The 21,196-nt window shown below is 35.3% G+C and overlaps 1 protein-coding gene across 1 annotated transcript in view; it reads left to right on the plus strand.

The window, feature by feature from the left end:
* The first annotated feature begins 415 nt into the window (after positions 1–415).
* Positions 416–21,196, plus strand: part of LOC108752229 (lymphocyte antigen 6D) — an 88,196-nt gene continuing 67,415 nt past the window's right edge. The window contains exon 1 of the mRNA XM_018492911.1: positions 416–1,153. Coding sequence (XP_018348413.1) covers positions 1,093–1,153 — 61 coding nt within the window. The 5' untranslated portion in view covers positions 416–1,092. The remainder of the gene's footprint in view (positions 1,154–21,196) is intronic.

Genomic DNA, 21,196 nt, shown 5'->3' on the forward strand with positions numbered 1-21,196 from the left:
CTTTGAAACGCGTATTTGTTTACATGTATAGAATTACAATTAAATTTCTTGAATGTCTTTTGACAAAACCAACGGATAAAATTGTACATGTAAAGGTCGCTTCACTTTGCCAGCGGCCTCCTGGTAAAAATAAAAATCAGAGCGTAAGTCGAATGTAATAGGAGAGTAATAGAAGCGTAAACGAAACTCGTAGGAAGCGAAAATTGAAACATCAAAATGTAAAAGAGGCGTAAATGCTTCTTTTACATTTCGTTGTTCCCATTTTCGCGCCTTCTAGAAGTTTCGTTCGAACGACGCTTCTGTTACTCTTCCATTACATCCGATTTACGCTTTGATTCTTATTTTCATCAGGGGGGCCCGCGAGCAGCGCGTTCCCCAGTTCCTTCGGCATCTCGGCGGCCCGCTGCATCCGGAGCACGCCCACGGACGCACACGTGACGCGGGATGTACCCGCGCGACGACGCGGTCCGGCGCGGAACGGCGCGGCGCGCCGCCACTGCTGCAGAGCGGCCGTAACGTAGAGAAAGTCAGTCCGACGTTGGCGCCGCAACAGACGTATACGGTGCCTCCCTGTAAAAAGCCACCCTCCTGCCCCCCGATTGCCTCGCCCACCGAATCGGGGTACCACCCGCGAACGTTCTCTGTTCGATTAATCGCGCGGGGGTATAGAGAGGGGGGGCCAAGAAGCAGAAGAAAGATAAGCGCGGATGTGCCGCGCCAATCGTTTCGCGAAGGCAATATTATTAAGGGATATTTTGGAAGAAGAAGAAGGAAAATTGTTCGCGTCCGAAATCCATATCCAATAGAGGATCGAGATCGATCCTTGGTGTTAATAGAGGGTGTGGACGACGTATCCGCGGGGTTATCAGTGATTAACGAGCGTGATCACTCCGAGCTCGTAGTGCCTTTTTCCTTTCGTTCTCCGTTTTCCGTGCGGGCCACCGTCTTCCGGTCCCGCCCCTTCCTGTTGGTACCGTCGGTCCGACTTTCGGCCCCGCGTGGGACATTTCAGAGTGATCGAGTAATCTCTTCATCTCTGCCGTGGGTGTTTATTCTTGTTCCTCCAACTCTCGCTGAGATCCCGGCCGCAGCATGCTTTCGTCTTCGAAGGCTTTCCCGCCGATTCTCGCCGTGGCGCTCGTCATCTGCATCGGTGAGTGTTGCGTCAGAGTTAAATCACCTCTTTTTCAAAGAAGTGAAATATTCTACGGAAATCAATATTGATGAGGATCTACGCGAATTTACGTTACATCAAAATAATGCGCGGTTTGATTAGTGATTTTGAAAATGTGTTAGGGCGTGATAGTTGCGTTTATGAGGGATGCCCAAAAGTCCGTTCGAAACTGCATGTTGTTCACGATGTACGAGTATGTGTGATGTATTTAGATATCCGCAGTAGGACATCACAAAGAATTAGTTTTTATTTTTGGATTGCTGACACATCATTAATATCTTGCTAAAAATGTTCGATATTTTCTAATCGGTATCAACAGTTTCGTAGAATGATAAGCAGTTACAATAAAAATATTTTTGAGAATAACGTTTTGAGCTTTCAATTTATATTTAATTGTTAAAATATCAACCACTCGATATTTAGAAACTCGATATTATTAGAAAAAATTATTGTGCATTATTTTAATAGCAACTAATCGTAGTCGCCACTTCGCAGAGCCGTCAAGATTACATAATTAAGTGTTGGCAATTGTATAATTAAAGCGATTTTATGTATCGCACGTTACACTTCGTTTATCGGAAATGTAATGTTTGACATGACACATTTAATAATTACTTGCCGTTTAATAAAACTATTAGGTTGTTCGGAAAGTAATTTCGTTTTTTTCCCAACACAGAGGACTTATTGTATTTTTTCACAGCCAACTTCACACTTAAGCCGCGTAATCATTATATATTTTGACAGCTGATATAGCAAGGCTTGCTTGTGAAAAAAGTTCGATTGATTCTACGCAGTAGTTTTTGGCTGGTGCCCTATCAAATATGGAACGTAAAAAGCAGCATTTTCGGCATATTTTACTTTTTTACGAAAAGGTAAAAATGCTGTTCAGCAAGAAAAAAATTATCCGATGTGTATGGAGAAGATGTATTGACAGAACGCCAGTGGCAAAACTGGTTTGCAAAATTTCGATCCGGCAATTTTGATGTTGAAGATGCACCACGTTCTGGAAGGCCAGTTGAAGCTGATGAAGACACAATAAAGGCATTAATTGATGCAAACTGGCGAATAACATAACTTGTGAGATCGCTGGGAGATTAAATTTATCGAATTCGACCGTTCATGATCATTTGAAACGCCTAGGTCGGAAAATCATCTCTCATTTTCATAAAAAAAAAACGAAATTACTTTCCGAACAACCTAATACCTATGCATTTTTATGTGGGTGCAATACGCTCGCGCAATCGAGAAATTAATAATGACTCAAGGACCATTTTTATTATTACGAAAATAACAAAAACATTATAATTTTATAAGAACTTGCGAATAAATTCAGTTGCCTCCAATTCAGCTGAGAAGAGCATTCTCTTCTTCTCTCTTCTTTTGCTTCTAATTAATAATGGGAACTTGTTTTAATTAAAATCACAAGCAAAACATGTTTCCGTTTCTAATAAATATACAATTTTGTTGGACATTTCTGTCCGCTGGATAATTTTAAATTAAAGCGGAGCCTCACAGCGTTACATAATTTCTTGCTACACACTTTAACAAGAATAAATGGCATTGCTTCGTTAACAAAGCGAATCTAAAAAAATGATTGTCACTTATCGATATATCTGCTTTTTCAATAACGAGTAACATTTTTTTTTATTAAATATTTGTGCTTTAATGAAATCAACATACGGTCGGAAATCGTGAAACTAATATAATTTTTGATTGTCTCCTAAAGTAATACACCGTGGATGGACAATGCAAGTCGGATTATGGCCAAGTAAATTATTTGTCAGTGGAATCGCAGAAGATAGAATATCATATAAATAAATATAGTTATTACATACGTAAGTAAGAAATTTTTAGCCAACTACCTACCTACTTATATCGACTACGATATTTTTTTTCGACTCAATAATCGTGAAAAATCGGCGGAGCTGTTTGTCAATCGTAATTGACGTGATAAAAAGATTACAATTTATGTTCGTAATAATATTTGGAATTAAATGCTTAATAATTGTATATTTTTTGAGCTGTTGCAGTAATTCAAGAATTATTTTAAAATAGGCTTATGAACTCCTCGACACAGACATATTCGGACATGTATTCTCGCGTTTTACCCTCGTCGATCTATCTCATACCAAACGATTATGCGCACACAGTTACATGCATATCGATGGGCGTTTTGCGCACGGATTATAGCCCCCTTCCCCTAATGAAATTGGGATTTCGGGAAGGACATTCTGTGCTATATACTATATATATATATACATATCCGGTATCTAGCGGTCCAATTCCGCTGTAATAGTGTAATCTTGCTGATAAACTGACTTTTCGCAAGTAGGTATTACATCTGCTTGCGGCATGTAAGATCCAACGATGATTTATCTCGAAGGTCAACATAATTACGCTGTTGGAGTGCAGCGCGAGGAAAGTCGGATCTTCTGAGATCGTACAAAATGCTGCGTTGTACAAATTTCTTCGCGTTTGATAAAGAAGGGGATAAAAGTCAGAATAGATTAGACTATGTTTGCACAGAACTTTTGACGAAGAAGCAATATCGCGGACTGAAATTTCCATGCTAAATTCCAACGTATAACGTTAAGATTATTATCGCAACAAAAAGAATCAGTTAAGGTTAAAGATTTCAGTAGCATAATTATCTAATTAGTTAACCTAGCTGCTATCGATGTTGAATAATACAATATTGCTATTGATACGTAAATTTTACGTTTAATAATTTATTTCTTCTTTCTTTCTTTTCGAATTAATAATTAGTTCATTTGTGTTTATAAAAGTCCAGATTATAAATATTTTGTCTATAAAAATATGAAACGTACGGAAATCATGTGTTACATTAATTATGATTAATATTTTCTTGCACGTAAAATTTACATATTAATAGCGTTCTAAGATTAAAGCTTTTTTAATTAATTTTAAATTGATTTTGAGATTATATAAGCAAAGAGAGACAAATGTAGCTGATCGCGTAGAATAGACAAACAGGTTAATCACGGTCCGGATGAATCGAGGCTCTCATAGAGGCAATCACGTAATGGAGGTCCGTTTTTCTACGGATACATTTAATAAAGCGATGAATATAGAGTCTCTCATGCGAATCTCCCGTTCCTGGAAGCTGGTAATCCGAATGTAGTGTCACTCGTGTTCTAGAGTTCTCTATTTATTGGAAGTAGTAAAACGATATGGCGTCGTAAGGTATACAAGGTGCACAACCGTCGCTTTATTACTTCGAGCCTTGAGGGATTACACAAAAGGGTCCGAGTAAATCTGATCCTAATCCTCGCCGCCGCATATAATCGCCGTCCTGGGAGACTCCCGCCAACACGATTGTTTATTTCCCCTGGGTTTTGTATTTGGATAGTACATAATTTGTACTCGTACTTTCTTTCTTTCTTCGGAGGGAATTGAATATATCGATATAATTATTTTTCATCTTCGACGCTTGGATCTTTCTGTCACACAATCGTCGATAGATCTCGAATATACGCTCGCTTGAGTATAGCTTTTTCGAATCCCAGAAAAGTGATACATATATAGATCCGTAGTAAAACTGGGATACGTTTGTATCTGATAAAATGTCAAAATGTGGGGTGAGGCTCGGGCTGAGGTTTTACTCGCGGTGTTTACTATTATACGCCTTTGGAAACTTTGTCTTTTCGGATCGCTCGTGGTTGCAAGCAATCAAAACATCCACGTGGATATTCACGTATCTCGAAGTCGAAAACACGAAGCTTCGAAAAAATAGGTCGAGGAAAATACATTTGACCGAATTGCCGCGACCCGTTTCCTTTGTGTCGCGCGTTCGACGTTGTTAATTCTGAAGAGAAGGTATACACATGATGCATCGAAGGTCGATGCAAAATGAGACCAAAAAATAAAAAAAAACAGAAACCCCGTCGATGACACCAGTTTGTAAGATGACGGCTGTAACAAGTCTTTGACTTTGGGCCGAAGTTTCGACTGTCCACCTATTCCACGCGCACGATTTGATATCTCGATGTTCACGATTCCTTCGTCGAGAATTAATTGCGGAAATCATGAAATTATAATTTATAGCGATTCACGTTAACGTGTCTATCATGCTATACATCACTCTTATCAGGTCCGACCAGTAGGCAGCTGCATAATCTGACTCATTGCCGTTGCATATCGTGCGTATCGTGATTTCTCATGGTTCATGCATCCTCCTAGTATTCATATCTTTCCGTTTGATAATGATTTTAACGATTTTGCAATTACTGTGCTTCGTTAGAATTTCAATTACTGTGAAATAACATTTTCAGTCGGAAATTTGAAAATATTTTAAAATTGATAAAACCGAAAATTTATTGAAATTATATTGCGGGAGATTACTGAAGAAATATTCTCAACTCAACGAATAATGAATATCGGCTTGTATTGTATTCACGTTTATTAAACTCTTAGTACACAATGTGGGCGGCTGGATAAAATGCTGTTTCCTTTTATAAATGTTAATACCGTTTGAGAGACGTTTGTTAATACTATCTTGTCGGATCTCTAAATGCAACGAGAACAAAGACAAAAGGGAAGAAGCAGCTGTCTTCTTGAAGGCATTCTTGATAATTCTTATAATTTCTTTATGTTCGTGACGCTTTGTACTGGTCTTATTTTCAAGAACGTCAACTTTACAACTATTCGTTAGTATCGATGTTGTCGCAGGAAAAACAGGAAGGAAAAGAGGCAATATAACACTTCCAACGAAACTGGATTAAACGCAGATTCTGCTTTCTTACCTTTTACGATGTTTTCCCAGAGCGGACAAACACTTTTGCCTTCCGACATGGCCGCGTTACCGCGCAAGTTTGATTTTAAATGAACGCCACCGCGTCTGCTCATCCCTTGAAGCTATTTGCGTTTTACGACTTGCAAAGTTTCAACCAGCAGAATTCAACCGCGAATCCTTCGATCTCTTCCTGAAGAAGATGAACGATTGGACCGTCCTGCACTGACGTCGGATCTGTGACAGTCTCGGTGACAGCCGTTAATCCTGCAGTGGAATTCACGAATGTCATCGTCATTGTCGACGAGGGAAATCGGGCCACTGTTCGGTGAAATTAGAACATCATCGCCATAACATAGCTACAATCCGACAGCTGGCTATCGGACAGTCGACGACATGACTTATTATCATCGCGAACCCGAAAGTTACCTCATAATTTAGCGATACATCGGTTATCTCGTTACTCGTGAATGTAAACAGTTAAAGCGGGAGAAATTTAGACTTTATTACTGACGTATGGAATTTACTTAAAAGAAGATACTTCTCTGCATTTCCATTGCTTGTTTTCGAGCATCAAATAAATCACGTTCACTTCCGCCCACCAAACAAACACTCGTTCATTTGCACGACTCTCGTTTATCTAAGAAAGCAAGATATTCTTCTTTTCCTTCTCTTCAAGCGACTTCAAAAGAAACAGAAAAAGTCTCAGAGAATACTATTTTGTTAATAGAAGAAATAAATAAATCGCGAAATCGAGCTTTGTTTACAAATGTACCATGTCGCCGATGCAAATGGTACAACGCGAAACAATGGATCGGTCTCGAATTGAATCGAAGATCATGAAAGTGAAGTGAATGCAAAAAGAGAGGAATACGATCGTTTGCGAGCACAATTGAATGTCTTTTTAGTCTTTTTATTTACGAGTTAGACACGCAGTCATTTTCCGTACACAAAGAGCGAATATGCCATGGCTTTTAGAGAAGCATTTAGATGAGCTCATCTACGGCGAGTATAAATTTAACCTGACTATTTGGCAGGTACGAAAGGCCCAGCGCTCCCGAAGGTTTTCCATAATCATGAGTTTGCCGAGCCCTCGATATTCATATATCGACATCTATTTTCGTGACACTTTGTTGGCTCACGTAGAATAACAGGTTCGATCGCGGTCATATATGCATTCTATCATCGTACGTGTTTGCTATTGTAATCCTGTCGATGACGCCGTCGGTTCCCGATGACGTAAGGACATGCATTTGTATAGCCCCACAGCGTATCTAATAATAATCGACTAATTTCATCTCACAATATTTTTATTAATATAAAAAATAAATATAAAAAGATAATATCATCCTATATATATATATATAACCAGTTAGAGCCATGTTGCTGAAACTTACAATGCATATATATTGTCATTCATTTGTTACGACATACAATAATTGTCATTTTAAAGTTACTTATAGAAAAAGCACGGAAATATAAAAAAAAAAATCACTCCAAAGAACATATTTTTATTCCTTTAATATTAGAGTTGTTAGAAAAAAAACATACAGTCAAATCTCTATAAAAGTAACTTGTCGGGACCGATTGACCTCCATAAAAGTGAATAAATGTTTATGCGCATTTCGATTACTATATGAGAGGTTAAGATATGACTTTTACGCAGGTTCGACTGTATTCAAAATTATATTGAATAGTGCAAAAATTCGTGCCCAATTTATTATTTAAAATTCAAACAGCTGCTATTTTTGTTAAAAATAAAATAAAATCTAAATCTTACTTTATCTGAAAATTTAAAAATCTGTTTTTTTTTTCAATTGTGATGGTTTTGATGGAATTACGAGCAATCAAAGTCAAAATATTCTTTTTATTTAATTCGTAACAACTCAGTAATAAAAAATCATATGGACATGTTTTAAAAACAATTTTATAGGGAAAAATTTAAGCTTTTACGTTAGAAATTAAAAATTTTTGCAAATCTTTCTTGACATATGATAAGTCTACAAAGTGAAGAAAAAATTTCCCGTTTTGTTTAACCCGTAGTTTTCTATGTGTAAAAATTATAAAACTTATACAAATTCAAAAAACATAGCAACCATTCAAAAATAGAGATTTTAAGTTTTAAAACCCTTTTTTAAAATTTAAATTTTGTTTTTTTTAACAAAATTGCAGCTGTTTGAACTTTGAATAATAAATCAGACACGAATTTTTGCACTCACTCAATATATGTAAAAATTAATATTACAAAATTAATATTACGAAATTTTAACGATTCAAATCATTAAATTCATTTTCTGGAAAACTTTGTTTTTTAAATTTGTCGTTATTTTAGCAAATAAGCGATATGCAAATATTTGAAATATTTAGGTGCATTAAAAATTGCCATATTAAATTTAATAAATTGCATCAAGCGAGCTGTTACATAAAACTTTCGAACGTATTAATCTTTAAAATGCAGCGGCGAATATTTCGTTTGAAAGATCAACCGCGCGTTAAAAAGTATAGCCTCCGATGACGTATCGACAAATCGTATACACGGCTTAAAACTTCACGGCAAGCCGGAAGTAATGCATCGAGACGAAGAGTTCAATTCCGCCTGGAACGCCCGCGACCTAGTTCAAATGTAGACCGCTGTCATACAATGTTCCTCACAATACCCACTCTTCGCGTGCAGATCTTTTTACTTGTAAATTTTTCAAGTATATCTTTTAGAGTAATGTGTGCCAAACGTATTGAGCATACCACTCACGGAAATATCGAAAGGCGAACTTTTCTCACTTGTTTTTTTGCATTTACCTCGAAATAGTGTTCTTTAAAATTCTCTTAACCAAATAGCACAGCTGTTGATGAAATAACTTACATTAGAGGTGCGATCGTACTACACTGGAACAAGCTCGTGACTGAATTTCTCCCGACTCTCGAAATGATTTGAAGATATTTCCCTGCAAGCGGAACGGCTAAATAGACGAAACTGGAAAATCAAGCACGTAATTTCGGCTTTACGTCACGATGGTAGTTCGATACTGACCTATTAGTTTAAAGTAATTTCCGTTTAATTTTAGAGCTCACGAGCTCCAAGACTTTGATATGCGTACGCGCTACGAAAGTCCTGATAAAGCTTTCGACTTTCGCGTTTGTCATTTTCGCACCGTTTAGTCTCCTTTTTCCTTCTCTCTCTCTCTCTCTGTCTGTCTCTTTCCTTTCTCTCTCTCTCTCTCTCTCTCTCTCTCTCTCTTTTTCTCAATCTCGACACTCTCTCGAGCTGTCCCCTTGGTAGCCATATGCCGCTTAATGAGTCTTTAATATCGTGCAGCTGAATCTAGTAATGCTTGGATAATGAGCCGTATTTTGGCAATGTTTCAGAGGTATAGCAATTGCGAGAGTGTTGAAGACACTTGATTTGATTGATTATAGGTAAGCTTAAGAACCTTGCAGTTCTGTAATATTGATTTTGTAAAAACATAGGTAACTACGTAGCTCAAATTGAAATCAAGTAAAATAGTAATATTAGTGGTTTCAAAAATAAATGTAACTAAAATGTCTATAACGCAATAGGTACAATTTGTAATTAATTAAGATATACTAATCAAACAAAATTAAAGTAAACACAAATCGGAACGTCTTGAGTTCTTGCTTCAGTTCTTGCTGTCTCCTCAGTCACAAATAGCACCAATCATGGTAATTAAAGTACTAGAAATCAAAAGCAAAGAGAGATTAGATATTAGATAGATACCTAGATATTAATAAAGCGTTAATATGTAAATCAAGAGAAATATATCATGGAGAGAGATATATTATGGAAATTTAATGTTAAGAACTTGGCGTTCCTTTCATGACACAAATGGCATATTTGGCATGAAGATTAGGCATTTGTGATGTGAAGTGTAATGAGAGAAGCGTATCATCGTGATATTTAAATTTTAAGATAAATTTAACATCTCGGACTCTTGGTATTCGACTTTCATTCGTCTCTCTTATCTCAGATGCAAAAGCTATTTACAATGACATGTAATATCTTGAGACCTCGCGAAATTATTGCAGAGATATCCCGAGACGTGACCCGAGACGTATCCCGAGACCCCTTAGTGATAGGAGATTTCGTGCAGAAGGTGGACGACAATAATTTATCGCGTTACTCACAGTGCAGTGTAACGAAGGTATGGAGGTCGCAACGATGCGTTCGAGGCTAGAGTTGCAATGAAAGAGCTGCATTCTCGTGGCGACCCTTTTCAACCTCGATCACATCGCCGCTCTCACCCAGTCCCACCTCGTCCGCGACCCCACTTCCAGCAGGTCGAAAACTTGATAAAACTTCCGGGCGAGAATTTTCAGATACTTCTCGCGGTACCACACGGCGCGATCTTTTTGTTGTCGCATCTTTTCCCGGGGCAGCCATTTTTCTCCGCAACAACGTTGTCCTACTTGTCAACACTGTAAGATGCTATTTTGCACGTCGAAACGGCGTAAAATTGGAAAATAATGGCCCCTGCTGTCGCTTACTGACGTCGCACAACAGATTTTCAGATTAAAGGTACCGAGTTTCTCTGAATAGGACTTATTTCGCGGTTTCTTGGTTTCTGACAATACGATACCTATCACTGAACAATAAACATCCATAATGCTAATTTCTCATTAAACGCGTAATAGCTTCTATTAGATTTAGCTTCAATAAATTTTAAATACATATATTAAGAATTATCGAAATATAAAAATTTATTTAAAATGTAAGATCAATAAATAATATACACTTGTCTGTATATATAAACAGTATACAGAATTAAATATAAATTTTCTCTAATTAATAATGCACCTGAAAATACTTAAGAATAAACAATTTGCATAAATAACATAGAGTAATTAAATTCTATTTAATTAGCTTCATTTTCTCATCGTCTGAGCTTGTACCACTTAATAAACAATTTTTAACTCTCGTAAGATCCATCTATTCTAAAGATCAGCTACCATCGTTATCATCGTTTATACAGAAAATATAATTTGCAGCATTAATATATAACGTAAAACGAAAACTACCAACTAAAAATAAAATACAATATATACATAAATAATACAAATCAAATATAATAGAACAATATATAGAATTATAAATATAAATTTTCTTTGATTAAAAAATTGCGTAAAAAGCAAATGTGTACGCCTTTTAAGTAATTTTTTTATTAAAGAAAATTTAATTCTATATATTGTATACACTGTTATGTTTTGTGTTATATTTTACTTTCAATAGGTAGTTTCCATTTTTATATTGTTATTAGTGCTATATAACAATTACCTTCTACATAAATGATGATAACGATGGTTTTGATGGTTATACGTATCTTTTAAAAGTCACTATATACTTGCTACATTCTGATTGGACTTTATTGACAAAACTTCGTAAAAATTGGAGAAATACTTTCGCAAATTTTTTTCTAGACGGATTTTCTGGCTATAATCGAACGATTACTATTTATCGTCAATGTAATGATTTCTCCTTAATTATGCGGGCGTTAGTACACATTACGTTTCTTGAAGAATTTGATATTTTCGTGATAGTAGTGTCGAATGAAGAACGTGTGCCAGCCATTGTTTACTGCATTCTAGGGGAATATAAGCTTCACGAAAGCGTATATGCATCTCGTGAAGGTAAAGCCCTAATTTAGAACCCACGGGGGCGCAATAAGTTACGACGTTCCTCGTCGTTCGTGCAAATTCTTGTAAGTTAATTTCTACCGCGCCACCGTCAACCTCGTCTGTTTGACGTTCATTTTATATTGGTTTTCTGTCTTGTGCTGAGTGTAGGACGTTGCGTGACTCACGTAATAATTCGATCAAGCGGCATCGTTAGCAACTGTACAGTTGCATATTGCGCACGTTAACATTTATTTATCAATCCCGCGAGATTCATTCGCCGAATTAATTGCGCTTGATACTCTGGACATATATATAAGTGAATTTTGATGAGTATCATTTTTTTCCCCGGGATCGAATTCGCGTGAGCTGCAGCTCGAGAATATTCAGCAGAGGAAATTTGCATAATATATATTTCATACAATTTTATATGCAATTTGTGATTTATTTGAAAGTTAATGAGACTTATAAATAATACAACAGATAATTAAAATACAAAAGTATGTTTGATATATGAATGCTATTTCTCTCTGAAGCTTTTTATTCAACAACGGAAGCGAGAAGTATGGTAGAGGGGAAAAAAACGATGGATGGCGAATATAATCGTATGACTCATTGTATCCGCCCCTTGCGTATCACGCTGCCCCGAAAACTTATTTTCGGCTATTCCCACTTTGGGGAACTCCATTTTCTTCGCTCCTTCCTTCCGCCCATGCATTCCTGTCCGCCATCTAATCCTTTCTTCCGCTATTCCGCTTTCGCGGATTAAAAATTCGTCTGCGATTTATCGTCGGCACCCCGGGCATTTGTCAAAATGATTTACGAGCCGCGTTCGCTTGTGAATGTTAACGACCGTCCCTGATGGTGGTTCCATTTGATTTCTTACGTGTCGAACTTCGTGTCGCAACGGAGAGAAAAACGGAACGCTTCTCCGGCCGCCGAGAAACGGCAAACGTGTGACACGATACGAACGATCTTCGAATACACACGGTCGCAAAACGAATGGTAGGACGCGATTTCACGAGAGATTCTCAATAGGAGGTACACGTTGCTTCCGGTCGCTTTACATGCATCTTTCAAATTTATCTGGGAAAACCGCCGATGCATGGAAGCTATAGGATAAATATTAATAGAAACGGCCTCCGTTAAATCGTGTCTTGAATCTTCAAAATCTCGATATTTTTATCGTAAATCGAACATTGAGAGCAAAGTTTTTGGTATATGTATATTTGTGACTATAGTTACATGTTATCATATAAAATACACACTGAAAAAAGAAAGCTGCCGTAACTAAAAACTGCGTGATAACTATTATAAATGGTAGGTGTAAAAATGTGGACAGCTAAAATATAATGTCTTAATCTGTGATACCTATATTAAAGTAGTAACAGCAGACCATTTCACCGTAGTTTATAAATTTATATAATAGTTACGGCGGCAAATATATTTTAATAAACCAAGATTAGCTGCGGCAGGAAAAATTTTGTTCCGTGTAGTTGTCCCAAGCATAACTATAAAATTAGAAATGATAGTTAAATGATTAGTAATTGCAATTGTTATTATGATAATAATGATTGCAATTTGTAGGGCCGGATAGTATTTTGCCGGATAGTAAAATTACTAGATATCGGATATTGGATATTCGAAAAGAATGCAACACCGATATTTGGCTGGATATTCGTTAGGACAACCGGTCGGATACCGGATACTTTCCTGGATAAACTGTCAATCCTACAAATTCCTCAAAATTCAAAAAAAGGAGAAGCAAGGAAAAAATAGCGATATAATTAACTAGCTGTGGAACAGGGTTATTTGTAATACAGTTTCAACAATGCTTAGTAATAAAAGTTTAATGTTAATAAATTTTTCATAATCGGCAATAACATTTCAGCATTTTCTGATGACAATCTATTCTTTCATAATTATGAGCATGAAGCGCTGAAAAGTCTTTCCGAAAGCATGGAAAACGACGGAGTATCTACTCAAGTATTTTGAGACCAAAGTTTTCAGACTGGGATATTCTTTTTCATTATCAATGAAAGAATATCCTAGTCTGAACTCTTTAAATGGTTATAAGGAAATGGTCATAAAGATTTAGTAGAGAATAATTGATATGTTTTCTCTCTTACAATTTCCTTTTTTCACGTAAAATCACAATATACAATTTTTTTTATCGTCACTACATATTTCAAAAAATTTTCATTTGTATTTAAAAAAATTCCATAATTATCCTTGTGCCAGATTTTATGATTTAACTCTTAATTGGTCATAAAATTTATGATATTTTCTCAGAGTATTTCTCACAGTTACATCAGAGTTTTTAGGTTTATTCTTTTTAACAATGAGCTATCAGCGTTATTATTGCATTATTCTATATATCCTATTTTTAATTGTTTTAGGTTTAATGAATGATAAAGATAGAATAGAGTAATACAATTACTGTGCCTGTTTCTATTAGTGTGCTTTTGTATTTCGATAAGTCATAAAAAAACTAGCACAAATAAATAAGAAAAAATATTTTTTTTTGTTAAGTTAAATTATTAATGCATACACGATACCGATAAGATAATATTTTATTTTTTAAGTATTAAAGTATTTTAAATATTTTTCGAAAGATATGAGGAATTTATGTGAATTCAGTAATACGTATCGCAAGACTTGCCTATTAATGTGCCCTGTATTGGAGCTGAGAACGTTGTGTTATGAGTGTATCTATTTTGAAATAAATATAATTGAAATAATGATTTATGTAATAATAACATAAATAATTAGCTTAAATTTATTACCTGTTTTAGTAACTATATATTAAAATAAGTCAAATGTGGATAGGCACACAAATTGGGGCACATTAATAGGGCCATCGTCGCTTAGAGGATGACTCACTAATAGGAACAAAAACATATTTTCTATTTTTAATTTCAAAAGCATTATAAAGCATTATATTAACATTTTTTAGATTAAAGATATATTAAGAAAAAGAAGTAGTTGAAAAACCGATATTGATTGCAAGCAGAAAAATTAAAGCTACAGTATTTAATAATTAATTCAGTAATAAGCAAATTGACTAAAAGGCGCATCAATAGGGACAGTTACCCTAACACAATAGCGCTGATGCTGTTGATATTGCACTTCCCGAATGCAGCCTGAGCTGAATTTTTTGCACAGTTTATTTTTTTTTATCTCTCCAACGCGTGAAAAGAAGAAAGATAAATTGTTACAAGAAGTTCAGTTGAAAAGAATAGAGTTCTGCATCAATGTGACGCAAACTTTCAATATAAAATTTCAACCATATATATTGTATATTGTCGGATTAATGATATCTAGCTATTCAATCGGATAGTAAAAAAGTATCAGATAATACTGGATAATACGGATATTTTTCCAGATATTTTCCAGTCCCTAATAATTATAGTAATTATTGGTGCCAATTATACTTATATATTTATTGATATAACAATATATATACATAATTATTAACATTATAGCAGTAATTATGTGCCATAATTATGGCAACATGTAATTATAATCGTAAATTCCAGACATTTTTCTTTTAATGTAAAAGAGGATCCACAAGAATTTCTTTCTCAAGAGAAAGCTCGTTCACGTCCGATCGCAGATATACTTGCGGCAGGAACAAGAGAATTAGATAAAATGGAAAGATTATTTTGCTTAATTTATTTGATGTGACTAAAATGCTTAGACGTTGGACTATATTTTATCTGAATGACTTTGTTCCGTGCACGAGACGAGGAGAGAGTACTGGAATGACTTGTCAGAACAGCGCTGTGAATTCTCATAAAACGTTTTCACGAAATGTCAGAGCAGATTACCTCGTCATTTTCCAGATATAAATGCAATCGCGACCAGGTAATCGAACCCCCGTTCTCGATTGTGGCCTTTGCGAACTACCGAGATCTTTGATTCCAAGAACTCTCCTCTACGCTACTGCTCTATGGTAATTAATTAAAATGTCAGTCCTCGTGAACCTGCTAGAATGTTAATTTGTGTTTGATACTTACTCGTTCAATCTTTTATAAAAATCGCTGATCATGTAAATGAACATACAAACCGAAGCAGAAGCGGATTATAAATTAAAATAATAAACATTGTACAGTATACTTTACACGAATTCTCTTTATCCTGCGTTATACTGACAGCACGAAGTCGACATATATTTCATGAAAGATATAGTACTTTAATGTACTTTTTATTTGCATTTCGTTATGTTTAACATAAAATGTAGAGTAGCTTACTATAGGTATCCCTGTACTTATAACACAGTTATATTTTAAAACTTCGGTTGTAAGTCAAATAGTAATCTATAAAGTAAAAGAAAATAATAATAATTTATAGCACAATAATAATAATAATATTATATATCAAACAATAATTATATAATGTTAAATCCATTGTGTATTTCTTTTTTCTCCTTTAGTAATAATATTTTTATTGCTACTTGCTAGTCATTATGGATATAAAAACAATTACAAAATTATATAAAAATTATATAAATTAATGCTTGTTTCTACTAAGAGAATGAATTTTAATCTTGGTTCAATTTACTCTTCATCTTTTTCTAATTCTTAGCGCATTATATCAGTCACATGTCCGTAAGTCGTAAGATCGTAGAGGAATATCTGTATATAACTTGATGCGCGAAGCTTTAGGACCGTAGCAGAAAGGCTGACTTATAATCTTGAGACAGTGTCTTATGACTTACGTCTCATGTCTTTAGTAACGTACAAGAATTTTGTCTTATAACTTATGTCTTAAAGGTATTTCGTATTTATACCACCTTTAAGACATAAGTCGTAAGATAATTCTTGTGCGTTATTAAAGACATATGACATTAAGTCATAAGATACTGTCTTAAGATTATATGTCAACTTTCTGCTAAGGCTCTAAGTTTCGTTACTTATTTTTATTTCGCTGTGAGACATTAGATATTGGACACTCATTCGGAAGATGCGACTTGTGCTATGTGAAATGGGGAAGGTCGAGAGGGAAGCCTTCGAGTAATTTCCAGTCGGATCACATGGCTGCGCTTGCGAGCTCGTATTAATAACGCCTTTGTGGCCGGTGGTTTCTTCCAGCCCTTTTCTCACCCCAGTATCATCTGGAGCGTTGTGTGTTGGGGTTTGACCCGTTTGCTCATAAATCCACGATGCGCGCCACGTCGTGAACCATGTTCTATGGTTGAAATTTCAATGAATACTAAAGTTAAACAAAACCATACGCGGCGCGCGTGTGTGTGTGTGTGTGTGTGTGTGTGTGTGTGGTACACTTACACATGATAGGTCCGCACGCTTTACGTGTACGGTACTGTCTCGCTTTCTTTTTCCCCTTTTTTTCGGATTTGCCGAATAAAATGGATATTCGTATGTAAGCTGAATTAAATTCCTAACATTTTCCATCAACTCCGGCTCTCGTCGTGCTATTCTCATCGACGCTATTCTCCAACGATGAAAACCGTTCAGAGACCGTTCGAGAAACCACGCGCTCATCGATATCGGTCATCAATATTGTCCATGCAGATGCTTCCAAGTGTCTACGCGTAAGGACGAGGGACAGGTTTCCCCTGCTTTCCTGTAATCTCTCTCGTAATTTCTAGCGAGCTTACGAACGCACGTCAATAATTTCCTTTGTGTGGACGCGCGAGCGATTTCTTTCGCGTCGATCCCGCTAAAGTTCCTGCGAGTCCCGCGAGCGTGAAAACGACGCGGTTATTACATGACATTAACGCTTCACCAAAGGTGAACCTTGACATCTTTGCAGCGTCGATGTGACAGCGATGTTCTGTTCGGAAGAGCGAGAATTTCGTTCCCGGGAAAAAAAAACTATGCAAAGTTATGTCATCCGGCCGGCAACTCGGAACTCGGAAGCTTCATCGTAGTACAGGGATAGATAGAGAAAGAGAGAGCCGGAGACAGCCTGAATCGATTAATCGATGCCACCGTGACTATTTATGGTAAGATCAGGATAAGAAGTACCCGTGCATTGTCGATGGCATTGATTTTTCATGCGCGTCAAATGTGATTAGCGCCGCAAACACACAACGTAATAAATCCACCCAAATCATCTCGGGCAGATCATCTGATTGATCTTAATTCTTGATACGCACAATTCAGTCATTCGTGTCCTATTATTGCGTGTCCGCATTTATTCATTTAGGATAGGAAATTACTTTTTAAAATTTTACGCAGAAAAATGTAAAGTAATATGTGCTAGAATTTTAGTAAATTTTATGAAATTGATAGATCTATATAGGAAAAGATGCTCACTTTATAATTTTCTATACTTTTTTGATAAATGAGCGATCGATGTATAGCCAAGCTGTAAGATATTCTTTATATTTAAATCTATATAAATTGCCATACACCTAAATAGAATTTACTTTATCAATGAGTTTTGCCTTAGCGCTGAAAAATTTACTGCTCAATAAAAAAATATAAGTGTATAAAGTCCTGAGAATTAATATGATGAATAATATGTTTTACTTTCTGTAAGATATATCATTTGAATAGATTTATTATAGTTGTAATGTACCATTTATTTTATACCTCCGATATTTCTAATTTCAAGCAAGTAAAGTTTGTCACAAGTTTGACGAAAATAGAGTTAGAATAGTTTTACTGGTTTTTTAAGATAAAAAATTATTTAATCATTTTTCTCCATGTAGGAGCATACGATTAAATAATGTCTTCTTTACTTTTTCTTTTTTTTTTAACTATATGGACATACAAACTTACAAATACTTTCTAAAAATGTTACACATATGTAAATCATTACATATGTATATGTATCATTCAATAATCTTTGTATATATTTATATTTAAAAGTTATGAAAATTAATCTAGAGAACCTATCATGTATTCTAGGATTAATTTAAATATATTTCATAAATATAACAAAGTATTTTACTGAATAATATAATTATAATATAATAATTTTTCTCTTTAATTAAGAGGCTAAGTTTATTTGGAAGAGCTGCACTCGATGCGCGATTCAATCGCGACGAAAGCTCTTGGTAGAGTAATGTCCTCACCGCGAGAAACGTAAAACAATCTGACAAATCGTTTTGCATCTGTAATCTCGCTCGGTGGTCTGCGACATTTTTCTCTGGCGGCTTTAACCAGGGATTGTCGTAGTTCGTTCACGATCCACCGAAGAAATCTGCAATTCAAAAGCCGCACTTTTGTTATATTCGGATGGGAGGCCTCATTAACAATTCCGACTGTTCTCCTCTCTTGTCCTTGCTCTCTTCGGCTCTCAGCACCAGCACCGCATGTTTTGATAGAGCGGAAATTAAACGGCAGTGCCGGGGTCTTTAATTCCCGGGCAGTACGGACTTCCTTCTGTCAACGGTATTTCGTCGCGATGGAACTCGTCGAACCCGTCGCGATCGCGTCGGATGAGAGAGTTTTATTCATGCGCGATTGAAAAGAACGAACAATCAAACAGGGCGACGAATCGATAGCACATATAGATTTCTATTTTCTTCTTTTTTTTTTTAATCGGTTATCACATTCACTGATAATTCCAAGAACAATGAAATTTGATGTGCAACTATGACGGAGATATTCAATTCAAACAGTTACTCAGAAATCTCTATAAGATTTCTGATACAGAAGGAAAAATAAGTGAATTAATTGTGTGAAGAATCACAATCGGTTCTGAATCAAACGAAACGGTGAACTTTCTTACAACTTACTCCGCGCGAATCGTGAATCCAGTCTTTTACGTGCGGCGAATAAAAGAGTGCCTTTTCTTCTGTCGGATTTCAAGTTTCCGTGTCCAACCGTGGAAAGACGAATTGTGAATTAATGAAGCGATCCGAAGAAATTCCGCAGACGTCCAATGCTCAATGGACCAAAAGGCAAATAGTGTTTACAAAGTTGTCAATATGATACTATTATAATCATGGAACTTTTGTATGTATAATATTGCATAATCCAAGTTTAATTTTTCAGAGTTGACGTCAAAATCTGTAATACAATTACTGACGTTTACAGACCCACGCATTTATGTTAACTAAAAGTTTTTTATGTTAACTAAAAAATACTGATTAATTTTAAGAAACAATAATGACATAACTTGTATGAAAATTAATGAATGCTAAATATATTTTAATAAGAATAAATTATAAATTAAAAAAGAAACTGAAGAATTTGAAGAAATTGAAGAAAATTGTAACATAAAGAAAATTGATGGATATTTTTGATAAAGAGATTTATAATTAACTGGATCTAATAAATTCATCAGCTCCGGAGAATTTAAGTCAAGAGTATACGAAAGACAAAGTGTCGATCGAGTGTTGTGACGTTTACGAAAAATAATAACAATTTGTTGTATCCAAATACATACATTGCCAAAGACTTTTCATAAATGATACAACGACAATCGGCTGATTGTTGTATGCTCTTACCTTAATCCTCCAGAGCTTAATCCTCTGATGGGTTTATTGGATCCATTCAATTATAAATCTCTTTGTCAAAAATATTAAACAATTCAATTTTCTTTTAGTTATAATTTTCTGCAATTTCTTCAATTTTCAATTTATTTAATTTTTAGTTTTTTTTTCAATTTTCTTTAATTTAATTAATTTTTGTTAAAATATATATACTTAATAGTATTCATTATTTTATCATGTTTTTGCTCTTAAAATTATTATCTGAAAAAATTAAGAAGATAAAAAAAAATAAATAAAAGGAATTTCTTACACTAATTTGTGCAAAAATTACGTCGCAACTCTTGTTAAACAACAATTTGTCGAACATCTGCTTGAGAACTTTTTCATCTCTCGCTAAATGCTCAATTGATTCACATAGTGCATGTTTTATGTTCAAAACTAGTCTCAATTATTAGAGAGTTTTTGCAATACCGTGCATCCAAATACGGTGAACACTAAAATTATGTTATTTAGTGAGTATGTGCAGTTCGACTTTTTATTAAATAACGTGACTTTAGCATTTACCGTATCTGGAATTTGGACACGGTAATGCTATTATTTTAACTGTCTATTATTGTCTCGATATATCTGCGTGAGCTTTCTTACACAATGCGGCAATTCGTGAATTCGTGTCGATGATTCGTTCGCTCGATGTGTATGTAGCTACGTTTTCGTACTCTATTAACGTGCAAGTCTCAGTTATCACTTATTCCATTTCCGGATACAACTGGAATGTCTCGAGACGATCCGCTCCTTCCTCGCAACATCCCTCGACATCTTGTCCTTCCCATCATTTTTTATCGCGATCAACTCTTCTCGTTCAGTCTACAAAAAGTCTGTTTCTTCATTTCTTCACCGCGTATTCGTACATTTATGTAGCACGAATGCACTGCAGAAATCTGCTTCTCATCCCATTAATTAACCATTTCGTGCCCTCTTTCTGGCATTATCGTTGAGAACGAGAGAGATAAGACATTCATCGCGTGCCCTTTTGAATTTAACAATAAGCTTCAAGGATTACTCATGAAGTATAAAGTATAAAGTTGATGGATGAGAAACTTTCTAATGATACCAACATGAATTACAAACATCACACATTACAGAATGATATTAACTATTCGTTTTGTTTTGTTTAATTAGAATTACTAACATAAATTGCAACATCATACATTACGTATATTGCAAACAACTGGCTTTA

This window comes from Trachymyrmex septentrionalis, unplaced genomic scaffold (genome assembly GCF_001594115.1).
Source record: "Trachymyrmex septentrionalis isolate Tsep2-gDNA-1 unplaced genomic scaffold, Tsep1.0 scaffold6, whole genome shotgun sequence".
Classification (NCBI taxonomy): domain Eukaryota; kingdom Metazoa; phylum Arthropoda; class Insecta; order Hymenoptera; family Formicidae; genus Trachymyrmex; species Trachymyrmex septentrionalis.